The sequence below is a fragment of the Melanostigma gelatinosum genome, assembly GCF_949748355.1.
Source record: "Melanostigma gelatinosum genome assembly, chromosome: 3".
NCBI classification, from domain to species: domain Eukaryota; kingdom Metazoa; phylum Chordata; class Actinopteri; order Perciformes; family Zoarcidae; genus Melanostigma; species Melanostigma gelatinosum.
In genome coordinates this window covers 2,242,602-2,267,942 of record NC_136636.1, presented here as the reverse complement: position 1 = coordinate 2,267,942, position 25,341 = coordinate 2,242,602, and the positions used below count along the sequence as shown (strand labels likewise).

Here is a 25,341-nt window from a genome sequence, read left to right as displayed (position 1 = left end):
AATTATTCAACTTATTTCACTGACAAGAAATCGTCCGGCACACAAAAATTACAGTTTCTGCAGAAACAAAACAAGATACAGTCCAACATGTCACCAGGATGCTTTAAAGGAGCTGGTTGGTGCGTTCTGTTCCCTTAGAACAGAGCCAGGCTACCTGTTTCCCTTTCTGTCTTTATGCTAAGCTAAGCTAACCAGCTGCTGGCTTTAGCGCATATTCAACTGTACAGACATATTGTCATGTAAGATATCTCATGAAAAGTTACTCCTGTTTTTTTTTGTGCATATTTTCCTACGACTTTCCAGGAACACGTCTTTTTGTTCTCGTTACATCATGCCGGGTTTTCAAAATAAACTTCTGTCTTTACAGGAAACAACTAAGTTATGTTTAGCTGCAGCAAAAACTACTCTGTTAGGTTTCTGGAAAGATCGTAGTTTTGGGTTAAAATAAGTACGGAGGTGGCGTTACTAATGTACAGAAGTTAGTTTGACCCTCCCGATGAAGAGCATTCATCTTTCGTTGGTAAAGCTACAAACTCCTCATGCTGCAGTCTCGAAAATCATCCGACGCCATTTAATCCAGACTTCGTTGGGTTCAAAATGAATCAGAAATGTTATGAATTGTACGACTCTATTGTTATAATACTTTGTGATGAGACATAGTTTGGACCACACGGTATCACATTCTTATCTTTAAACATCTTCCATCGTGACTTCTTGTGACGACCCCACGGTACCGGCTCCGTCGGGCTCTAAAGGTCTCCGTCGGGCTCCGTCGGGCTCTAAAGGGCTCCGTCGGGCTCCGTCGGGCTCCGTTGGGCTCTAAAGGGCTCCGTCGGGCTCTAAAGGGCTCCGTCGGGCTCCGTTGGGCTCTAAAGGTCTCCGTCGGGCTCCGTTGGGCTCTAAAGGTCTCCGTCGGGCTCTAAAGGGCTCCGTCGGGCTCCGTTGGGCTCTAAAGGGCTCCGTTGGGCTCTAAAGGGTTCCGTCGGGCTCTAAAGGGCTCCGTCGGGCTCCGTTGGGCTCTAAAGGTCTCCGTCGGGCTCCGTCGGGCTCTAAAGGGCTCCGTCGGGCTCCGTTGGGCTCTAAAGGTCTCCGTCGGGCTCTAAAGGGCTCCGTCGGGCTCCGTCGGGCTCTAAAGGTCTCCGTCGGGCTCCGTCGGGCTCTAAAGGGCTCCGTCGGGCTCTAAAGGTCTCCGTCGGGCTCCGTCGGGCTCTAAAGGTCTCCGTCGGGCTCCGTCGGGCTCCGTTGGGCTCTAAAGGGCTCCGTCGGGCTCTAAAGGTCTCTCATCCAGGGTGTTTGCTGGAGGAACCTGTTCACTATCTGTCAAGCAGAAGCAACACGAAAGCAAGGGCAGAATATTCATAAGAATGAGCATTTATTTATGTATGCTCTTAGATTCATGAAATCACTCACCAGAAGTCAGTCAGCATTTTCTTCTTTTCCTGCGACAGATAAGACGTCTCTCTGCCATACGAGGACTTTTCCTCTGAACACTAATTCCCTCCTGACTCTGTCGTTGTCACGTCCAACGCCTGGATTCAGAGTATTTACCAATCAGCTGGTGAGGCTCTCTGTAATGCATCTGAGACTCTAAGCCAGTTTAACCCGCCGACAGCGAGAGACCTGAAAGAAGCTCTGTCACATTTCCTCACTCATGTAAACACGCTCACAAACTTCACTTCTCCACATTATCCTCAACAGTTTGGTTTCCTTCCAAAGATAATAAACAAGGAAATAATACGAACTATAATCAGCCATGGTGCATATTTTTCGTCGTATTTCGTGACGCTTTGGGCTCCATCCAGACAACAGCAGGTCTTTAGGTCCTCGTGGTGAGAAGCTGCAGAAAACACTCGTCTGGCTCGTATGTTCATATGTCACATGAAGCACAACGCTTCGTGAATGCTCCTCTGCATTGCATCCCAGCGTTCATCTTTTTGTTTCTCTTTTTAAAAGATGTCTGGTTGTTGTCGTCACTTATTACAAAGTGCGATTGTATTTTGGACTGATGTTCATCTGGGCTCATCTGTCTGCAGTGAATAGTCAGAGAACATCGTGAGACAATAACGATGTTTCTGCCTCCAGGTGGTATCAGTCAAACAACAACAAACTGATCAAAACCAGGAAAAACACGCAGAATAAAGTAGCTTCACGTTAAAAATCGGTGTTTCTCAGACGCTGTCGCTGTCCTGGAGGAGCTGCTTCACATCCAGAAGTCCAACGACTAACATCTTTCCTCCGGTTCAAATGAAGAGGTAAAAACCATCAAGATCTAAAAAAACATGTAAATGTGTAAAAATGTGGCTTAAAACTGGATGTAAAGTAAATTTATGACAAACGAGCAGAACGCTGACGCTGCACAAAGAGGATACGACGCCACTGACAGGCGAGCAAATGAAACGCACCCTAAGTCTGATTAAAACGACACATTTCTCAGGTTTTAAAACCTGTTGGAACCATTTGTGATCATGTAAGTACACAACTCCAATGACACCTTTAAGTAAGAAAAGCAACCTGAGAACCGTGCACTGACTTCTCAGCAAAAAAACAACTCACATTTCAGTTTAAAATTGAAATTAATTTGTCATATTTGTGCCGTGATTTGGTTTCAGAGCCGCGGGACCTCGCCGAGGAATCAAAGGAATCTTTACGATTCACCGGAACGTCCTCGTCTGCATGAAATCATTTCAGCACGTTCAGTGTGTTTACCTCCACCGTGTGTGACCACAACTCACGCGCGCAGTAACTGCATAATCCAGTGATCACGTGCTCACACGCGACCTTCCGTCAGCATCTCACGTGTTACAGAAGCAGCCGGGGCTTGTGTTGTCATGGTAACCACCGCTCCGTTAGATGGTGGACGTGGATTGGAAATGAAGAAGACGAGAGAAAACGTGAGAAAGAGAGCGACACACTCACTGACCTGTGAATGTTTACAGGAGTGTCGGCTGCTTGCCTCTGAAAACACTGTCTTCTGGTGCTGCCCTTAAATCTGTGGCTCTGTTGGGAACATCGAGCCGTCCAAGTGACGGGTCCTCTGAGGCTTTACTTCACTTTACATCACGAGACATGCTCGTGATATTTGTCAGCTGCTGTGCGAGGAGAAGCAGCTTCAATGCTCTAAGTTTAATGATACGAAGGAAGACGTTTGTTTTACTGTATGTGACGCAAACGCACTTTAAACTTCAACCCACCCGCGACAATTATTACACCCTCAGAGTGATTATTACCGTAGTGTAGAAGCGAAACAGATGGATCAAACAAACACAGGACTTTCACCCAGGAAACCACTGTTCATGTCCCATCTGAAACCAAAAGTGAGTGTCATGAGTCGCTCTCATCATTAGTCTGCAAGTCACATGAGTCTCAAGTTACGGGAGTCGTTAGGCAGTCACTACTCAAGTGAGTCATTAGCATTGTTGAGTCACGTGAGTCACATACGTCGCTTGTCACGGGAGTCGTTAGTATCGTTAGCATCGCTAGTCCCTTGAGTCGCTAGTCATGTGAGTTGTTAGGCAGTGGCTAGCCCCTGAGTCGCATGAGTCTCTAGTTACGTAATTCGTTCGGTAGTTGCTAGACACTTGACTCATTAGTATTGCTAGTCATGTGATTGGTTAGGCAGTAGCTAGTCATGTGATTCACTAGAATCGTTAGTCCCGTGAGTGGCTCGTAATGACTTTATGGTCTCAATCTCCAGTTTCAAGTCTTCTTCAATACAGCATGATGGTCATTTCGTAAATGATGGCACATTTAGAGTTGTCCATGTGTCCATCTTTCAAATGAAACCCTTCAGTGTCGACATTTTGGTCGCCTAAAAATGTCTCATACAGCATTCGGCTCCACCCTCTCCTGTCACTGCTGGTTGCAAAAAGCCGAGATGGCGACGGCCTAAATGCTGAACTTGAGGCTTCAAAAACTTTAGTCCACAAACCAACGGGTGACATCACGGCGGCTTTGTCCTCTTCTGATGTACAGTGTATTCATGAGACCCATTTGTTAGCGTCACATTCAGCTGTAAAGCTAATGGCCACTTCTCTTCACTTCCCTCCATCAGCTGTGATCAGAGCCGCCTCTCCAGTGAAAAGTAGTGACAGTCAATTGGTCTTCTGGAAGAATCCCACCCTCTCCTTCCTGCGTGCGGTCCCCATCCATCACCGGCAGCCGGTGGGTGCCCGGCGACATTGTGCTTATGCAACTTAAAGAGCTTTTCTCTGCCCCGCCACAGTGATATATGGCCCAGGAGCCCAAAACAGATGATGTGTGCACTGGGAGGATAGGAGAATGGATGAGGGCGCCGCGGCCGCCGGCAAGCTGGATGCACCTCGCTGGGAGAATCTGTCGATATTCATGTTCATAACAACAACAACAAAACAAATGGAGTGTTGGGGATGAAATGGGGTCGGCTGATGCTGTAAGATTTAAAGGCTTTCACAGCGAATGTGCAGCGCTGGTTTGCTTGATATTGCACAGTGAGAAAATCTGTCAATATCGATGTTGAGAACAAAAAGTGTGCGGAGTGAAATGGGGCCGCCTGGTGCTTTGACGCGATGTGGGTTTTTGTTTGGGGGTTTTCAAGGTTTTCGGGGATGTTGTGAGCCACTGAAAGCGACGGCGCTGATTGATTGCCGAGGCTGATTGCAGAGTCGCGGCGGTTTCAGGCTCCCACATTAAAGTCACAAGATTGATTGGGTTCTAAATATTGTTTGTTTGGCTTTAAATAAACTCTGGCGTGCTTTTGAACGTTTCACTGCAGAAAAGATTCGAAAATGGCAACTAACATGCAACATTATTCATTCATTTCGTCATTCATTTAACAAGTCATTTATTACAGCATTTAGCAGTAACATTATTGTCATGTTGCTGTTTTTCAGCATCTTTTCATTTAAAGGGCCGGTTTGTATTGTTGTTTTAAGAGTCTTCCTGTTGCTGCTACTTTCAGGAGACTTCAGAAGAAAAAACCCGACGGAATAAGTCATTTAAAAAGAGAGAAACACCCTCAAAACACACGTTTGTGTTAAACTAAAGAAGCGATCCAGCAGCATGGGAGCTCTGACTTATGACTGCATGCTGCTATCGAGCCTTAGAATGGTGGGAAGGAGGGCTGGATGGATCAACAACAACACCAGACTGACACCGGAGACATCTGTTTGGCTCAACTGTCTCCATTGAACTCTAAAGTGTTGTTTGTATATATATATATATTTTAGTGCTCGGCAACGATTAAAATATTTAATCACATGGATGGAATCACATGGATTTTTTGCGATTAATCGCGATTAATCGATGTTTCAGACCTTTGCATGACGAAGTTCTTTCTGACTAGACCTCGTTGAATTTGAATTGAATACCCCTCTGTAGACTTGGCAATGATGTCTAAAGGACACAAGTCTCTGGGAAAGCTTCAGTTTCTCTCAGTCTTACTCAAGCATTTAAAAAAATGTCAAAATGTCAAAAGGAATCCTTGAACTGCAGTGTGAGCGGCTCAGTCCTGCTCTGCTGTCTCTCTTTCTCTTTCCCTCGCTCTTCCCAGAGAGGGAGAGAGAGAGAGAGAGGGGAAGACGCAGTTCTTTGGCAGGAGAGTTAATAACTTGCTTTGATCTGGGCGCCTCAAATTGGTTTCCATTGACACCTGCTATCTCAGCAGATAGAGAGGACCTCATCAAGAGTAAAGGCGCCGATAACGGGGAGCCAAATAACCCACTATAGAGCAATAACTTCCATCCCAGATATACGCAGCTCTTATTGTCGCAGTGTCAAATCCCTGACTTTTGTTCCTCCGGCGGTGATGATGTTCCGCCAGAGGCGGCTGGCCAATAGAGGGCCGCCTGGCCCCACCTTGAGCCACACCAAAAAACAAAATAATAATTATAATAATCATAAATTATACAAATTGTCAATATTTGTGTTTTTGAACTATGGAATGTACCCAGTAATGTGTGTAAAATATGATATCTGCGCAAAATATATGCTTTTCCTGCTCGTCCTCTGCGCCTGTGTGCTCTCTGCTCGTGCTCTCTGTCTGTGTGCACGACACTCTGAGAACGCGCAGCTTGGGGGGCCTGAGATCGTTTTGGCCCAAAAGAGGCGGGTCTATGAAGCAGTTTAGCCAATTGCTGATTCAATATATAAATGACTGACATACAATTTAGCCAATCAGCGCCCTCAAATAGATTCAGCTGTGGGCCAGAACGATCAGGCCCCACTCGCTGCGCGTTCTCGTCAGGAGAAGTCTCTACAGGCGAGCACTCCTCCTCCAAGACCCGTTTGAGAGGAGAACTTTGAGGAGATTCTGCAGCCAAAGAGCTGATATCAGATCAGCCTGACCTCACAATCAGACAGCAGACTCGCGGGAAAGGGAAGCAGTACATGAAGCTTCTGTACTAGCTGAACACCAGACAGGTTAGCTAGCTGCATGACGTCATGCTAATCATTTATTTAGCTTTTTAAAACAACGGGGACGGATCCAGCACGGACAGTTACGGGAGTGAGGGATGAGGAGGTAAGGAAACATGAGAACACCAGGGTAGGGAGTGAGGGATGAGGAGGTAAGGAAACATGAGAACACCAGGGTAGGGAGTGAGGGATGAGGAGGTAAGGAAACATGAGAACACCAGGGTAGGGAGTGAGGGATGAGGAGGTAAGGAAACATGAGAACACCAGGGTAGGGAGTGAGGGATGAGGAGGTAAGGAAACATGAGAACACCAGGGTAGGGAGTGAGGGATGAGGAGGTAAGGAAACAGAACACCAGGGTAGGGAGTGAGGGATGAGGAGGTAAGGAAACAGAACACCAGGGTAGGGAGTGAGGGATGAGGAGGTAAGGAAACATGAGAACACCAGGGTAGGGAGTGAGGGATGAGGAGGTAAGGAAACATGAGAACACCAGGGTAGGGAGTGAGGGATGAGGAGGTAAGGAAACATGAGAACACCAGGGTAGGGAGTGAGGGATGAGGAGGTAAGGAAACATGAGAACACCAGGGTAGGGAGTGAGGGATGAGGAGGTAAGGAAACAGAACACCAGGGTAGGGAGTGAGGGATGAGGAGGTAAGGAAACAGAACACCAGGGTAGGGAGTGAGGGATGAGGAGGTAAGGAAACATGAGAACACCAGGGTAGGGAGTGAGGGATGAGGAGGTAAGGAAACATGAGAACACCAGGGTAGGGAGTGAGGGATGAGGAGGTAAGGAAACATGAGAACACCAGGGTAGGGAGTGAGGGATGAGGAGGTAAGGAAACAGAACACCAGGGTAGGGAGTGAGGGATGAGGAGGTAAGGAAACATGAGAACACCAGGGTAGGGAGTGAGGGATGAGGAGGTAAGGAAACATGAGAACACCAGGGTAGGGAGTGAGGGATGAGGAGGTAAGGAAACATGAGAACACCAGGGTAGGGAGTGAGGGATGAGGAGGTAAGGAAACATGAGAACACCAGGGTAGGGAGTGAGGGATGAGGAGGTAAGGAAACATGAGAACACCAGGACACACATGAGAACTCTGTCAAGCTACATATTAGACAAAGTGAACATCTTTTCTTCTACATAGCTGTCCTCAGTCTCATCTGCTTAACTTGGTCATGGAGGCATCAACATGTAATAGAGATGTTAAATTAACAGTGAAAACTCATCATAGCTTAATTTAACATCAGTATTCATAATTACACTTCATGTTTACTTCTCCTGATCTTTACCTCCTATAACAAGGTACATAGGGGCATCTCAATAAATAAACATGTTATTGTAGGGGACGACCGAATTCACGGGGCCCCTTTAAGGAAAGGGGCGTAACCCTGGTGACAGAGGGGGTTAAAGGGTGACAGGAAGTGAATGTGTTTTTTGTTTTCGTATGGATGGAAATAAACGGCCACAAGGTGCAGCCAAAGGGAATACTCGACTCCTTGTTTATTTCCACACACCTACATTGGTGACCCTGACGCTCCTGGACGTTTCCAGAAGAAAGAATGACGACGCACTCAGTTTCGCTGAAACTGCCGGAGTTTTGGGAGACGCAAGCGGCGGTGTGGTTCGCTCAAACTGAGGCACAGTTTGCCCTCAGAGACATTACAGCGGACGAGACAAGATATTATTATGTCGTGGCGGCTCTCGGAAGTTCGACAGCAGGCAGAGTGGTGAGCATTCTGGAAAATCCGCCAGAGCGGGATAAGTACAATACCCTGAAAGACCGGCTGTTGAACATTTTCGGGCTTTCGGACTCTGAGCGGGCTCGCCGGTTGCTTGCTCTGAATGGCCTTGGCGACAGCAAGCTAATGGACAAAATGTTGGCGCTGCTAGGTAAACACGAGCCGGAGTTCCTGTTTACGGAACTTTTTCTGCAGCAGGTCCCGCTGCAGGTGCGGGCCGCTTTGGCCAACACCAGGATTACCGATTGTCGTGAGTTGGCCGAGGAGGCCGATAAGTTTTTTCTGGCGGGCCAACAAAGCTACATGGCCGCGTTGAGGCCGGCCCAAGCCACGGCGTGGCCAGGGGAGACAACGATCGTCGCCGCAGCAGCAGCAGCAGCAGCATGTGCTATTACCATGCAAGGTTTGGGCCACGGGCTACAAAGTGCCGTTCACCATGCAGTTCGGCAGGACGGGAAATGCCAGGGCCGGCGCTCAGTGACTGCCATGGGCGTCGGTTGGGAAGGCAGGCTGCTGTTCATCAGGGACGACGTTTCCGGGCGACGCTTTCTCTGTGACACGGGGGCGCAGAGGAGCGTTGTGCCTGCATCGCGGGTGGACATGCTGACGAACGGGCAGGGCCCCCCGCTGGAAGCCGCGAATGGTACCCCCATACGCACTTTTGGGACACGGTGCCTGGAGCTGTGTTTTATGGGGCAGCGTTTCAGCTGGGACTTTGTGACTGCCAAAATTGCCATTCCCCTGCTCGGCGCGGATTTCCTATGCGCTTATGGGCTATTGGTGGACGTCAAGGGCCGCCGCCTGATAAATGCTGTGACTTTTTGCTCTTACCCATGTACACTAAGTGGAGCAGGCTCTACCAGGTTGACTAACATGCTTGCAGCGGCTGATGAGTTTCTGCATCTGCTGGCCGAGTTCCCAGACCTCTCGCAGCCCACCTTCTCCTCCTCCACGGTCAAGCATGGGGTGGAGCATCACATCTCTACCACCGGCCCACCGGTACATGCCCGGGCCCGGCGCCTAGATCCGGCAAAGCTCACCATCGCCAAGATAGAGTTTGAAAACATGGAGCGCCTGGTTATCATTCGCCGCTCCGACAGTCCATGGGCTTCACCCCTGCACATGGCCCCGAAGCCTGGGGGCGGGTGGCGCCCGTGTGGAGATTATCGCCGGCTCAACGAGGCAACAATCCCGGACCGCTATCCGGTTCCACATATCCAAGACTTTTCTACCCACTTGTCGGAGAGCGTGGTGTTTTCGAAAGTGGACCTGGTACGAGGTTACCATCAAGTGCCCGTTCACCCGCTGGACATTCCCAAGACTGCGCTGATCACTCCGTTCGGCCTGTTTGAGTTCTTGAGGATGCCGTTTGGCCTAAAAAATGCAGTGCAGATGTTCCAGCGTCAAATGGACACGGTGCTGAGGGACCTGCCTTTCCTGTTCGTCTACCTGGATGACATCCTGGTGGCCAGTTCGTCAAGAGCGGAGCACAGGTCTCACCTCCGGACTCTATTCGAGCGACTCAGCCAGCACGGGTTGATCATCAACCCGGCTAAGTGCCAGTTTGGGTTGACCACCATTGACTTTCTGGGTCACCACATCACAAAGGATGGGGCGCTCCCCCTCCCGGCAAAGGTGGAGGCAGTGACTAACTTTACACGCCCACTCACGGTGAGGGCCCTGCAGGAGTTTTTAGGCATGGTGAACTTTTACCATCGCTTTATTCCCCGAGCAACGCAAGTGATGCGGCCCCTGTACGAAGCCCTGAAAGGCAAGGCCATCAAACAGCTGGTGGATTGGACTGAAGAGAGGGAACTTGCGTTTGTTGATGCGAAAACAGCTCTGGCAAACGCAACAATGCTGGCACACCCGTCACCTAAGGCTCCGATTGCCATCACCACGGACGCTTCGGACTACGCGGTGGGCGCGGTGCACGAGCAGTGGGTGAAAGGGGCGTGGCAACCGCTGGCCTTCTTCAGTCGACAGTTGCGGCCTAATGAGCGGAAATACAGCACGTTCAATTGGGAGCTCCTCGGCCTCTTTCTGGCCATTCGGCATTTCCGGTTCCTGCTGGAGGCTCGGCCGTTCACTGCGTTTGTGGATCACAAACCACTGACGTTTGCCATGAGTAAGAGCACCGAACCATGGTCTGCACGCCAGCAGCGCCAGCTCTCCTTCATATCAGAGTTTACCACGGATCTGCAGCATGTAGCGGGCAAGGAAAACCTGTCTCTAGTCTCTCCAGGGCTGTCACCGGGGCTGTCCAGTTAGGCTTGGACTATAACAAGATGGCAGAGGATCAAGTTACAGACCCGGGCGTCCAGGAGTTGAGGACGCAGCCACGGGACTGCGGTTGGAGGAGGTCCCGTTTGGCGAAACTGGCGTTACGCTCCTGTGCGACGTCTCCACAGGCCAGCCGCGGCCAGTTGTTCCCGACGAATGGAGATATCAGGTTTTCAATGCTATTCATGGACTGTCCCACCCGGGCAAGAGGGCGTCTCAGAAGTTGATCTCAGCAAAATTTGTCTGGCACGGGCTGAAAAAGGATATACGGAAGTGGGCCGGGACTTGTGTGGTGTGCCAGAGCTCCAAGGTGCACCGTCACATAAAGGCCCCGTTAGCACAGTTCTCGGTGCCAGAAAGGAGGTTCGATCATGTGAATGTGGACTTGGTAGGACCTTTGCCCCCATCCCGGGGGTTCACACATCTCCTCACGATGGTAGACCGAACCACTCGTTGGCCAGAAGCTGTCCCGTTGTCATCAACAACGGCGGATGAGGTGGCTTGGGCATTTATTCAGGCTTGGGTCGCCAGGTTTGGAGCCCCAGCTGACGTTTCCTCGGACCGAGGCCCACAGTTTACAACAGAGCTGTGGAATGCAGTTGCAGGAAGCCTAGGGGTGAAGCTCCATCGCACTACCGCCTACCACCCGCAGGCTAATGGATTATGCGAGCGGTTCCACCGGTCGATGAAAGCTGCTCTCCGGGCCAGCCTCAAAGACAGCAGTTGGGTGGACAGGCTCCAGTGGGTCATGTTGGGGCTCAGGACAGCCCCCAAAGATGATCTGCAAGCTTCATCGGCTGAGCTGGTTTATGGAGAGCCACTGCGGGTCCCGGGGGAGTTTATCCCCAAAGTCACAAACCCTTGGTCTGCAACCCAGCAGCGGGAAACGCTCCTGGAAAAAGCCAGGCTGTTTAAACCAGTGCCCACATCGCAGCACGGCCTTCCGCAGTCATATGTCCTGTCCAGCCTCAGGTCAGCGGAGTATGTGTTTGTTCGCCAGGACGGCCACCGTGGACCCTTTCAACCCCCCTACGTCGGGCCGTTTCGGGTGCTGGAGACCGGAGACAAAACCTGCAAGGTCGACATGGGCGGCAAGCTGGAGTACGTGTCGGTTGACCGCCTTAAACCAGCACATCTGGACCTGGACCAACCTGTACGGTTGGCTGAACCCCCACGGCGGGGGCGGCCTCGTGCCCTCCCACCTCAGCACGACAGGACCCGGAGGGGGCCTTCAACGGTGGTTCTGCCTCCGGCCCCAGAGACACGGAGTCGGGCTGGTCGGTTTATCCGGGCCCCCAAACATTAATGGTTGGGACTAATCTCGGGAGTTGGTGAATTCTGGGGGAGGCATGTAGGGGACGACCGAATTCACGGGGCCCCTTTAAGGAAAGGGGCGTAACCCTGGTGACAGAGGGGGTTAAAGGGTGACAGGAAGTGAATGTGTTTTTTGTTTTTGTATGGCTGGAAATAAACGGCCACAAGGTGCAGCCAAAGGGAATACTCGACTCCTTGTTTATTTCCACACACCTACATTATATTATATTATATAAGTGTTATTTACTGATTGTTTTCGTGTTGGAATAAATGTTAAATATTTAACTGCAAAGTAGTAATGTGTGTTTGATACTTTCATTTTTTTTGCATTAAATCATACTGGGATGTTTGCTGAAATTGATAGGATGGCCCTACCTAGAACATGTTCCACCAGCCGCCACTGCCACACACACGAATCCACGTAGTGCACCTGCGCCTGGAGCTCCTTGGAGATGTACCCGAGAAGGGTCGCCGTCAGCTGCTGCTTCAGGGTGGCGTTGTAGATCGTCAACCACTCAAAACAAGGTTCATGTCCTGGAAGTGCACAAAGGACAGACATCATGTCCTGTGTTTTTTGATTCTATAATATCACATCAGACACTGACACACATTGTCCTGCATATATAGTAAGACACAGTGATTTTTCTGCAATCATAACATGACCTTCAAGTGGAGAGGAAAGCCCGTTTGTCCGTCACCGCAGAGAAGGAAATTGCAGCAGAGGAGGCTGTGAATCTGGCGGAGCTCCGTGACCCCCAGCATGACAAGGACAGAGTGATTAACCCCCGCTGGGTCATCGTCCTCGGTGTGTGCACCCATCTGGGTTGTGTGCCCATCGCCAACGCCGGAGACTTCGGAGGCTACTACTGTCCGTGCCATGGCTCCCACTACGATGCTTCAGGAAGGATAAGGGACCCGCTCCTCTAAAGCTGGCGGTTCCCTTCTATGAGTTCACTGAGGAGGACGTAGTCACAGTGGAGCTGTCTCCGTTCCTCCCTGTAATATGTATTTTTTAGATGGCTCCGTGTGAGTGACATAAAATGTGTATTTACTATTAGACATATTTCCAACTCTATGATTGAGCTATTGTCTTTTCCCTCGTAAAGAAAGCGAGTTGTTTTCTTTGATTGATCTGCATCACTTAGCTTGGTGTCTTTTGATTCACTGACATTTTATTTATTGTTTTAATCTCTGGAGATTTCTTTCATTCCGCACTATTTTTAGTATTTTCCAAACAGTATTATGTAACACAAAAAGTTAAAGAGTGCTTCACAGAAAATGAAAGCAAATAAATGAGGGCCGGGTGTGATCAGGTCCAACCCCTTTGCTGCCGCACCAATCCTGATATATTGTGTTGGAGCTGTGAGATAAAGTCAAAGGTGGGACCTGTTTCATGGTTCCCTGAAGTTGAGCTGTTAAAAGTGCTCATACACATGAACAAGAGGCCTGGGGAGCACAATGATTAGGGTAAGATGATGGTACGATCAAGAAAAGCCACCGGCAATCTAAAAAAGTATCGACAAGTTGTGAACACATTCAGGAATGTGTCGGCCTGTTAATCAACTGGAAGCAACTATAGATCGAGATCAGGATGTTGTTGGTCAAAGACTGTGTAGATTGCTTTTTCTAAGGACCTTTTTATGAGTTTGTGTCAGACAAGATGACGATTTTATACCAGTAATGGCAGCAGCAAAGAGTGCAAACTGCCAAGTAAGATAAAGAACGACTGAGTCACACTCCAGTCACTGATGGATTTAATCCTGAGGAACAAAGTGTGCGATGTAAAACGGTATGAACCAGTGAAACACACAAACCTTTATAATTTTATTGATGAAATCATTTAAATACAATATACTGTGCACAGATGCAGGTAAAACCATCGTCTTAAACTTACATTACCATCAAATCAATCAATATAATCAACACTATTTCAAACTGTACAGTTGGCGCTCATTCAGTGAATAACTTTTTGTATTTAAATATTGAAATCAGTGTAGTTGAACCGCAGTTAATCATGTGTAACTTCAGCAGTGACTCGTGCTGAAAGCTTTTATCACGAACGAAACTTTACTGCAACCAGAACAGCTAAAGGGGATCGTTTCCTGTGTGGGTTCTCATGTGCGTTTGTAAAGTTCCACGCCTGTTAAATGATTTCTTACAGACTGAGCAGCTGAAAGGTTTTTCTCCTGTGTGGGTTCTCATGTGGTTCTGTAAAGTTGAACGCTGGTTAAATGATTTCTTACAGACTGAGCAGCTGAAAGGTTTTTCTCCTGTGTGGGTTCTCATGTGCTTCTGTAAAGTTGAACCATGGTTAAATGATTTCTTACAGACTGAGCAGCTGAAAGGTTTTTCTCCTGTGTGGGTTCTCATGTGGTTCTGTAAAGTTGAACGCTGGTTAAATGATTTCTTACAGACTGAGCAGCTGAAAGGTTTTTCTCCTGTGTGGGTTCTCATGTGCGTTTGTAAAGTTGAACCATGGTTAAATGATTTCTTACAGACTAAGCAGCTGAAAGGTTTTTCTCCTGTGTGGGTTCTCATGTGGTTCTGTAAAGTTGAACGCTGGTTAAATGATTTCTTACAGACTGAGCAGCTGAAAGGTTTTTCTCCTGTGTGGGTTCTCATGTGCTTCTGTAAAGTTGAACCATGGTTAAATGATTTCTTACAGACTGAGCAGCTGAAAGGTTTTTCTCCTGTGTGGGTTCTCATGTGGTTCTGTAAAGTTGAACGCTGGTTAAATGATTTCTTACAGACTGAGCAGCTGAAAGGTTTTTCTCCTGTGTGGGTTCTCATGTGGCTCTTCAGAGTTCCCCTCTGGCCAAATGTTTTCTCACGCTCAGAGCAGCTAAAGAGTTTCTCACCAGCACTACATCTTGAATCACTGACTTCATCCGGTTTCACACAGTTTAAACCTGACTGAGGTTCTCTGGTCTTCTTCCCATCAGTGTCAGAAGAGTCTCCAGTCTTCTCATCAGTATCTGGTTCTGGATGTCTATCTAGATCCAAGTTCCTGTCTGGTTCTGGTCCTCCACAGTCTTCTCCATCAGCATCTGTTTCCATCTGTTTAGTTTGTCTTTGATGAAGCTGTGAGGACTGAGCTTCCTCTTCTTCATCTTCACTCTTCACAGGAGTGAATGAGAACTTGACATCAGCCTCCTCCAGACCTTGAAGCTGCTCTCCTTCCTGACTGGTGCAGAGTTCCTCCTGTTCCTCTTTAATGTGTGGGGGTTCTGGGTCCTCCTGTTCCTCTTTAATGTGTGGGGGTTCTGGGTCCTCCTGTTCCTCTTTAATGTGTGGGGGTTCTGGGTCCTCCTGTTCCTCTTTTATGTGTGGGGGTTCTGGGTCCTCCTGTTCCTCTTTTATGTGTGGGGGCTCTGGGTCCTCCTGTTCCTCTTTTATGTGTGGGGGCTCTGGGTCCTCCTGTTCCTCTTTTATGTGTGGGGGCTCTGGGTTCTCCTGGTCCAGACTGGAGCTCCACTCCTGGTGCTCAGGGGGAACCTCTTTTTTAACCAACAACAGCTGCTGGACATCTGCAGGAAAACAGTAAATGCACACAGAGGGGTTACAAAGACATTTTAGAATTGAGCAAATAGTCTCCTGGACATACACTTCCAGAGTATCAATAGAACCAGATAATACAATAATGTAATCAACTTATGTGACCATGAACATATGAACCATTTTAAGCTGCCAAATCCATGTGGTGTGAACAAACTTGTACTTTAAGTTGAAATATGTCCTGTCATCTCGAGGCTGAGAGAACAAATCAGCATACCTGCAAACTCATAAGACGAAAAAGGGTACAAGCACCCTAGAGGGGGGGTGTTCCCCGGGAGAACTTTATTTCAAATATGGTCTTTAAAATGTATCATTCTGGTGTACTCTGAGAAGAAAATTAATTAAGACATTTACTTTAAGCAAAAAACTAATTTATTAATCAGTATTTCAACTCCAGTTGAACAGCTGGCTAGTTAGCTTTATTTTTTCATCAATATTCTTATTATTAACCTTTATTTAGACAAAATCCATTGAGCTAAATTTTTGGTCATATAAAAACAAAGATAGCAAGAGTAGCGAGAACCATCGCCTTACAAAATAAAGTGATTACTTTCCATTGTACCCGGTTACTGTATGGCTAAATATTAACTTCCACTGTTACTGTAAAGCGGTTAGTATTGTGGCCTATCTTCTATTTACAATTAATATGCATTCAATCCAGTTCAATCTTTTAACCCTCCTGTTACCTTCAAATTTACTAACATCTTTTACTATTGGGGTCAATTTGACCCCAGCAATTTCAACCTCCAGAAAATGATCATAATTCAAATTTTTCTCCAAGTTTATGTATTAGGAACTTTTTGCTTGTTTGTTGACTACCTAAATAGCGCATTAAAAAAAAAGAAAAAAAAAGAGACACCCACCCCTTAAACATCCGGGAATACCTGTTAAGCGACTATGGAGAAATATGCAGATCAGAATAAAATGTCACTGATTGACATATTTAAAAGAGATAATTTGTTGGTGTTTTAATGGCTTTATATTATCTCTAAGTACATATTTTTGTTATCTGTAAAGTTTGGAATGAAAAACTATTTCTGTTAAGACCAGTAACATTCGTTATGTTCGGGGTCAATTTGACCCCAGGAAAAACAAAACCAATTTCCAAAATTTTGAAGGATTTTTTATTTTTAAAGAACATCATCATCATCATCATCAGAACATCAGTAAAGAACACAACACTTCCGTATATACAAAAAAACTATATAAAAAAAAGAAAAGACGTGTGCATCAGGGATTGTTCTATGCTACTAATGCGAATATGTATGTGCGAGATAGTAAAAAACAAAGTTACATGGTCACTAAAATTAGTTTGACAGAATACGAACTGACAGAATATGAACAGTATGTTATTTTTCCTTCAGGCCACCAGAAGGTACATTCCAGCCTGTTGTTTGCACTACTGTACACATGATGTGCAGAGAGTGCATGCATGTTCCTTGCAGATGTATTTCACACAGGTGTTGCTGGTCTTGGAGTCATTTCTGTTGGGACAGACCTGGCACCTGCCACGTTTCTTGCCTCCAGTTTGAACCACTAGAGGAGTTGGGGTGTATGTCTCTGTTTGGATGTCCTTCACAACGGTTGCAGCAGCTGTTGATGCTCTCGGAAGGCACCGTCTTCTCTCGATGTGAGGTTTCACCAACGCGTAACCCAGTTGCTCCAGGAAAATCCTCCTTTGACTCAGTTTTCCGCTGTTCCAGTCCTTGTTCATTTCCCTTCATATTACAAAGGCATTGTAGGCACTCACATCAATGATGTTGAAGAAAATTACAAGGGGCCAACGGGCAGTCATGCGTCGGCAGCTGTATGTGGCTGTGACCGTGTCCAGGTTATCAACACCTCCCTTTGTCTCGTTGTTGTCCAAGACCATTTGTGGTTTTTTGTCTTCTCTGGTGCTCAGGACAGCATCTTTGTGCATGGTGCTCATCAGCAGGACATGTTTCCCTTTCTTGGGGCAGTAGGAGACGACAGTGGCTTTGTCAGTAAAAGCAAAAATTGAAGATGTTACCTTCCTGTTCTTCATCAAAAGCAGCTCAGTGGGAAGCTCCGGCTTGTTTTTCCTCACTGTCCCCAACATGGTAATCTTCCTTTTGAGAAGTTCTTCACCCAGGGCGTACGATGTGAAAAAATGATCACATGTAATGTTGTGACCATTCAGTCCTTCAGCCATGTCAAGTACCACCCTCATGCCCTGATTTTTTTCAGGCGCTTCTCCAGGGGATTTACCAGTGTGCACCTGCATATTCCAAGCATAGCTAGACTGTGCATCACATGCTGCCCATATTTGTTGGAATGCTGTTAAGCATTCCAACAAATATGACAAAACTATAACAACAAAACTACTACTGCTATTCATGCTACTAAAAGTAGTAATACTACTACAGCTATTAGTACGACTGCTACTACTACTACTACTACTGTGATATTAAATACAACGACCAATACTACAGCTATTACTATGACTACTGACACTACGTCTTCTACTACTTCTAATTACTAATACTTCTACTACTACTACTACAAATATCACTACTACTACTAGTAGTTATTCTAATACTAATAATACTTCAACTTATACTACTACAAATATCACCACTGATGAGTTTTTTTAAGCCACAGAAACTGTTCAAATATCAAAATGTTCAGCTCTTTCAGGAGAGGTGTGATATGACTTTTCATATTTGTAATCTTTAAACTCTTTGAATTATTAAGGTTTTTGCAATTTGTTTTTGAATTGGATATCTATTTTCAGCAATGTTTTTGCGATTAATTTCAGTTTTCAGCATTCCAACGCATTTTCAGCAGGAAATGCTTTTTCTAGTTTGATTCCATATTTGGCCGGTTTGCTCGGAATGTATTGTCTGAAGGGACAGCGTCCACGAAATGCAACCAGACATTCATCCACAGTCACGTAGGGGCCTGGATTATAAAGAAAGGGTAATCGTTGAACCCACTTGTCCCATACATCCCGTATTGCTGCAAGTTTGTCACGCTCTCGTCGGCCCTGCCTTGTTTCTCTGTAGTCAAAGCGTATGACACGTGAGAAAACATGGAAGGTGTTTAGAGACATGGTGGCTGGAAATATTGCCCTTCCAGTGTCAGCAGCCCAAAGGCTTGCTATAGCTTCGCCTTTTGACTTGTACACTCCTGCCAAAATGAGCAACCCAATGTAGGCTTGCAAGTCGGTCACGTCCAAGTCTTTCCAACTCTTCCCATACACACGCCTGCCCTCTAAATTTGTCATCTCAAGTATATCCTTTTCAATTGATGGTGTTATGAAGAGCTCAAATGCTGATTTTATGTCATTGACATGGCTGACAGCGTATCTGGTGGGACCTGGAACCATTTTGATGACATTAGAAGCACTAAGTCTACCCTGTTGTTCAAGTGGGGAGACGGACCACAATAACTTTCCATTTTTGGAAGGTAGAGTGTTTGCTGGTGGTTGAGAGACAACAGGAGGGTCAACAATGAGTCTCATTCTCATCAGAGGAGGATGCCTCATAATCAGGGTCCTTCTCAACATCATCCTCTGTCTCTGAGACATTCTCCTCCTCTATGTCACTTTCATGGTCAAAGAGCTGTGACAACACCTCACTGACAGAATATCTTTCTTTAGAAGTCATTTTCAGTTGCGAGAGAGAGAGAGCAGAAAGAGAGACCACCCAAAGCACCAAGCTTTTATAGCACTCACAGTAGCACCAGCTCCACCCCCCACCAAACCCAAATTGGTTCAAATGTGTTACTTTGTAGATTGTTTGATAATATGGAGTGGTCTCACCGACGTCACGATCTCCTTAGTTACGAGGTCGGTCGGCCATGTTGGAGTACATACAGATCCTACATGGCGGCGCGTAAACAAGGAAGTGCGGCGAAAATACCATACTTTGAATCACTGGATAGTGCATCAAAGGTTCGCTACCTGGCCAAATTGAAGGTTATTGGTAACTTGGATCCCTATACGATGAGTGCAGATCGTTTCAGTGCCGATCCTACTTATCTTCCATCGGTAAACTACGCCAACATCTACACGTATCTCGTGAACACCCCCAGTCCTTACACGAAAGACGAGCTGGAGTGCTACAAAGGGCTCGACGCTTATAATCAGTTTGTCAGTGGATGGGTCCGAGACGTTAAAAGCAACGGTCGTCGAGAATTCTCATATCGTCATTGGAAGGGTAAATATATACAGATCTCGTCCGATATTTAGCAATATTCTATGTTTACTCAGCGCAAACAGACACGTGTGTTTGTTTACATTGTACGTGCATGTCATTGTGTGCAGGAATTCACTTTAAACTAACTCCTAACGTCACCCCCCCCCCACACACACACATATATATATATATATATATATATATATATATATATATATATATATATATATATATATATATATATATATATATATATATATATATATATATATATATATATATATATATATATATATATATATATATATATATATATATATATATATATATATATATATATATATATATATATATATATATGATCCGACGTTAAACTCATATCAAGCAATGCTGAGGCTGCATCTCTGTGTTTCGCCTGTTGTACGCGCTCGACACGTCTCTGGTACCGACTGCTGTCACGGGCCGATGAAGCTTCGGTAACATTCTCATGTAAAAGTTTAATTTATATTTCCTTTATTAAATACTGTTCACAAACGAATTTGCAAATAAAATCACTGACCACTTATAAAGTGATCCGCACATACTCTAGTGTACGCCAAATTCCATTCCTTTATATCTCGAGAGATGCGTGACAGCCATTTCTCGCGACTTCGCTTGGATAGCTCCTTCGTGTCATTTCCTTGATGTGTAATGACCGCTGGCAAACGAAAGAATGATTTCTTGTCTCTATCAGCTCTGCTGCCACAACCAAAGACAGCACAAAAGTTCACCACCGATAGGTTATGCGACTCAGCCGTGCATGCCAGTGGCTTTGTGTGTACTCCAACATGGCCGACAGCTAAACTGTGACGTCACACGAGACCACTCCATACCGCAGGTGCAAGTACTTGTGCTTGCACCTGCAGATTTTGTGTCTGACCTGTGGATGACCTTATATGTTTTACACAGCTAAAACAGCCTGGGGTCAAATTGACCCCAAAGAACACCGATGCGTACAGCATGTGTACAGGACATTGAAAACATATGTTAATATGTTATAAAAAAAAGTAAATTATTTAGAGACGTTAAACATTGAATGGGGTCAAATTGACCCCAGAAGTAACAGTAGGGTTAAATGAGGACAGTACAGGCTCTTTAACACTCTCTCGCTCATTACTTCAGGGCCTTTGGGAGCAACTGCGGACTATTGGGACCGGAAGTACACTTGCTGTGGTCATTACAGTGAACAGTGGCAGTGTGATGAGAGGGCACGTGAGCCCTTGTTGCTGTACTTCATGAGGCTGCAGTTAGCATACCCTGCCTTATCAATGTATTGAAAACACGGTGACAGCGGGACGGTGTACTGCTCTATCTTCACGTCTGTTTAGACCTCCACCTTCATCCAGGCCCAGCTCCACTCACATCTCAGCCCTGCGTCACACATAACATCCTCTTCCTGAAGCTCTTTGACCACATCATCTCATCAGTATCTGGGCCTCACGTGTCAAGTTATTATCACCACGAAATCGAGTCATTCTACTTTGAGTAATAAAAAAAAACTGCAACCAGAACCGCCGGTGTTCAGTTTCAACATTAATGAGTGACCGCGTGGACTGAACCGGAACACGGAGGGGGCTTCACGTTTCATCACGTTACGTTTTTTCCTCCTAAATCGCGATAATGATGAGCGCTAACCGTCGACAAGGTTCCGCGTGCAGTGGACGTTAACTTAACCCAGCAAGTCTGAACTGTAACGGAACTTAAACTTTAACGGAGGGAAATGAAGACTGTGTACACATCTGAACGCTGATTTGCCAAGACTCGACACGTCGCATCAAATATCAAATATATCAAATATATTTTATTGTGAAGATCACATCACATTTTCTCCTTGTCTCACTCCAATCTAAGAAACGCTGGTTGGCCGGTTGGCCAGTTGACCCCCCCGCCCCCCAAAATAATAACTCTACGGGTCTACACTTGATATATTTTTATTCAAAACGGCTTATTTCGCCGAAAAGCGACACGTTTGCAAATATATAATCAGGAGAAGAAGAAAAAGATTCATTGCAACAGAGTCTCACTCCAAACTAAATTAAAAGGTATCAGCCGGAGCATGAACAGTGTTTGAGAACAGAGAATAAATAAAGTGAACCCACGTGCTCTTTGTATCCGGACTTCCGGGTTGAAAACAGCGTCCAGAAGTTCCCGTTGTCGCTTATTCTCCTCTTTTGAACGAGAGACTTCCTCCTCGTACTCTGCTATCCTTCTTTCAAACAGACCAAATATCTCTTCATCAGCCGCAGTCAGTCGCTGGTTGACGGAAGATCTCAGCATTTCTAGTTTAGACATTTTCACTAAACCACAGAACGTTTCCGTCCAGACGAACTCCGTTAAAAACACCGTTTACTCTCATTAAGCTCTGACTAGTGCTGTGTTGGTCACTTCCATCCCAGTCCGCCTGTTTCCAGGTAGCATGCTAAGCTACTTCAATAACTATATAGGCTACCATGAGATGAGTCTTCTTCTTCTGCTTCTTCTTCTTCTTCTTTCACTTTAATGGCGGACTACAGACCAACGTTTAAGGCGCCACCTTCTGGACCGGAGTGTGTAACATCATGACTTAATGACAGTTATCATTTAAACACAATGTTATTTATAAATAAAATAAAATAATAAAAATAAACTTCATATAGAAGTTATATTCTGTATATTGAACCCGTTCCATTCAAAACATTAAATAAAGCCCCTTTAAGCTGAATTTGCTTATCCTCTATCTCTAACGGTCCTTTGATGCTCCACTCCCTTCCTGTATCGACCACTCTGTTCTTCAGTCTCTCTTTCCACCCTGAACTTCCTCCACTCTATCAGCACATGTTCTACAGTTTCTTCACAGTTGCATATCTCACATTTATCCCACTCTGTCTTTTTCATGATGTGTATAACGTGTAACATCTTCTTAAAGTAACATCTTCTTTTCTACTTTTACTTCCATCACTTCTCACTGTGACTGACTAGTAATTTCTACCCTTATTGTCATTATTCCAAATTTCCTGCCAAGATGTAATAATTCCGTGCTGTATTACTGATTTTGCTTCTGACCTCCCAAAACAAATTTCTAAAATATCATTTTTGTTTGACGCTCTTTTCTCAAGTTTATCTGCAACCTCATTTCCCTCTATTCCAACGTGAGCCGGTGCCCAACAGAGATGTACATCTGTTCCTAAATGCTGTGAGTTCAGTAATGACGTATACACTTCAGTTAAAAGATCCTCTCGTACTGTTTGACCGGATTGCATACTTTGTATTGCAGCTGCAGAATGTGAACACAAAACTACTTTCATTGGTTTGACCTCCTGCACCCACTGAAGACTGATGATGATGTCAGTTCGGCTGTGTACACTGATAACCTGTTTGAAGTGCTTTTAACAATTCCTTTGTTGAATTCTGGAATGTACATGCCCACTCCTACATGATTATTATCTGAGTGTTTAGATACATCTCTAATAATATTTATAGAATTAGAATAGCTTTTATTCAGTAAATCTTCAACCAAGTATCCGATGTTTACATTCCGCTCAGTCCATTATCTTCTCTTTTCTAATATCTCTCGATTTACTTTGGGTTGTGGAAATATCCATGGAGTAATGTTGCTGCTAATAACTGCTGGACTATGTTGTATGGTATCTAATTTGAACTGTTTCACTTTCCTGTCAACGTCCCATCCAAAGCTTTTACCAGAGAATGTCGAGTACTCCCAACATTGCACAGGACAGTCGATGCTGTATTTCCCTTAAGTCCACCCTGAATACTAATCCAGTGTGATAGCGCTGACTCAGTTCTCCTCACATGTAATGGCAGTTCCCTGGATTCCACCAGCAATGCATCATGGGTGTGGTTTTGACTCGGGAGATGAGTCAGAGGAAAAACATCCAGAACAAAAGGTGAACAGATAAAAGTCCATTCAGACAGGTTCTACGAGGAACATCCGGTTACGCTGCAACTTGGTGGGTAACCAAATAAAAGCCCTTAAACTCATAAAATAGCATATCATTACTCCTATCTTCAGTTACCTTCCATCTGGTCCATATGGAACAGTTGTGGGTCATGGAACGAGACGACTCAAGTGATTGTTTTTCAACATTTATTTATTGAAGACAAAATATCACCAATGAATTGCCTTCTGACCGGTTTCTGCCCCTCTGCTCCCTCAGCAACGTGTGATTTAATTCCTTTTCTTCAAATACACACTGACCAATCAGAGCTCGGTACGTGGACCGTTAATGAATATTACATAATCACACAGTTTAAACTGACAAACGCAAAAAAAAGACAGCTGGCAATACATCTCAGACTGTGTGAAGTAGTAAATTAACAGATTTATGACATCGCTGCTTCATTTAGAGCACGATAGATCCGACTATAAGTACATGCGTGTGTTATGGTAAATGAATGTGTTGCAGATGTGTTCTTATTGTAACGGGTGTAGTAAGGACCCAGGAGCAGTACGACAAACACCAGGAATAGTTTGACTTGGAATCTTTATTTTCTTCAACACACGCGACAGGAAGAATCTCTCAGGGCGACAGGTTCTCGTGGTCAAGGACAGAAGGCTGAGCGAGCTACAGGCCGAGGCAAGGCGAGGTAGTCCGGAACAGGGACTCAGTCCATGGGGGTATGCGGGAAAGCATTGCATGAAAGCAGAGAACGATCTGGCAGCGAGTGTGTGTGAGGCAGCGGTTTAAATAGTGGAGGAGGCAGAGTGAGCAGGTGAGAGTGATGAGCTGATGAGGCGAGTGTGACTGGCAGGTGCACTGAATGAACTGATGAGGTGAGTGAGAGGTGGAAACAACTAGACAGAAGTGGCAGATCTGTGACACTTATGGCGTGTATGACAATATTTGAGCCTTATTCTTTCAGCTGGAGCGTTAGTGGTGCGAAACAGACTTGGGAGTAAATAGAAAAGAAATGTGTAAATATTCTCTCATCACACATTCACCGACGTGTGTCGGCTTCTTGAGTCGCGTCTCACAGTCTCCGGCTACTTTAATGTTTGGTGTGGCTGATTTTAAGGTATGGAAGGAAACGTCCTTACGGCTTAGAATTATATTTGTATATATTTTTATTTATTTGCCCAAAAGTCCGTTTCACATCGCTGGGGTTTCAGCTGAAAGAATAAGAATACATCTAAGTAAAACATTAACGTGAATACACGTGTTATTATAGTCAGCGCTATCGCGTTATAGATGAAGCAGTGATATTATAAATCGGTTCATTTACAGAATGACACAGTTAGTGATTTCTTGCCAGCTGTCCTTCCTGCATTTGGATGAGCTTATCTCAAATTAGACGTTCAAATGTTGAAATATTTGTTGAAATAAAATGAATAGTTTTGTTACGGAACATAAGTACATTTGTGTAGTAACTTGTATGTAGCACTAGTTAAAGTTACTGTGAGGAACTTTTAACTGGTTATGACACAGTCTCAGTGTAGTCCTGATCCTCTATCAGACCTCCATCAGTGAGACGATGGTCTGTTTCGACATACTTACTCTTAATGCTCGTCATCGGGGCCACCGGCTCGGATTCGGACCCGCTGGAGGGAAGGGGGCCACAGGAGAACCAGAACCAGGACTGAGCGGGGCAGACTGTCAGACCCTGCTGCAGCGAAATGAGAGGTTTTCAAAAGAGACTCTGGTGCTCGGAAACACGACCACTTCTTCTACAGGGACAGCCAGAATCTACAGAGAATTAAAGCTCTTGTAGTAACTTCAAGTACGTACATTATGAAACAAAACTACGGTGAAATAAATCAACGTTGACTTGGTTCCACACGGGACACAACAGCGGCCTCCTGGGTGAGAGTCCATGTTTGTTTGACGTGGATGGATTTACATCGGAGTTCGCCGGGTGCGTCTCAT

The 25,341-nt window shown here is 45.7% G+C and overlaps 1 protein-coding gene across 1 annotated transcript in view; it reads right to left on the bottom strand.

Annotated features, from left to right (window-relative positions):
- LOC306775534 (uncharacterized protein) overlaps positions 1-21,772 on the bottom strand; it is a gene marked incomplete at both ends in the record, with an annotated part of 31,311 nt that extends 9,539 nt beyond the window's left edge. Inside the window, 2 exons of the mRNA XM_079265985.1 lie at positions 14,306-15,253; positions 21,580-21,772. Of these exons, the coding sequence (XP_079122111.1) occupies positions 14,306-15,253; positions 21,580-21,772 (1,141 nt within the window). The remainder of the gene's footprint in view (positions 1-14,305; positions 15,254-21,579) is intronic.
- Between the last annotated feature and the right edge of the window lie 3,569 nt (positions 21,773-25,341).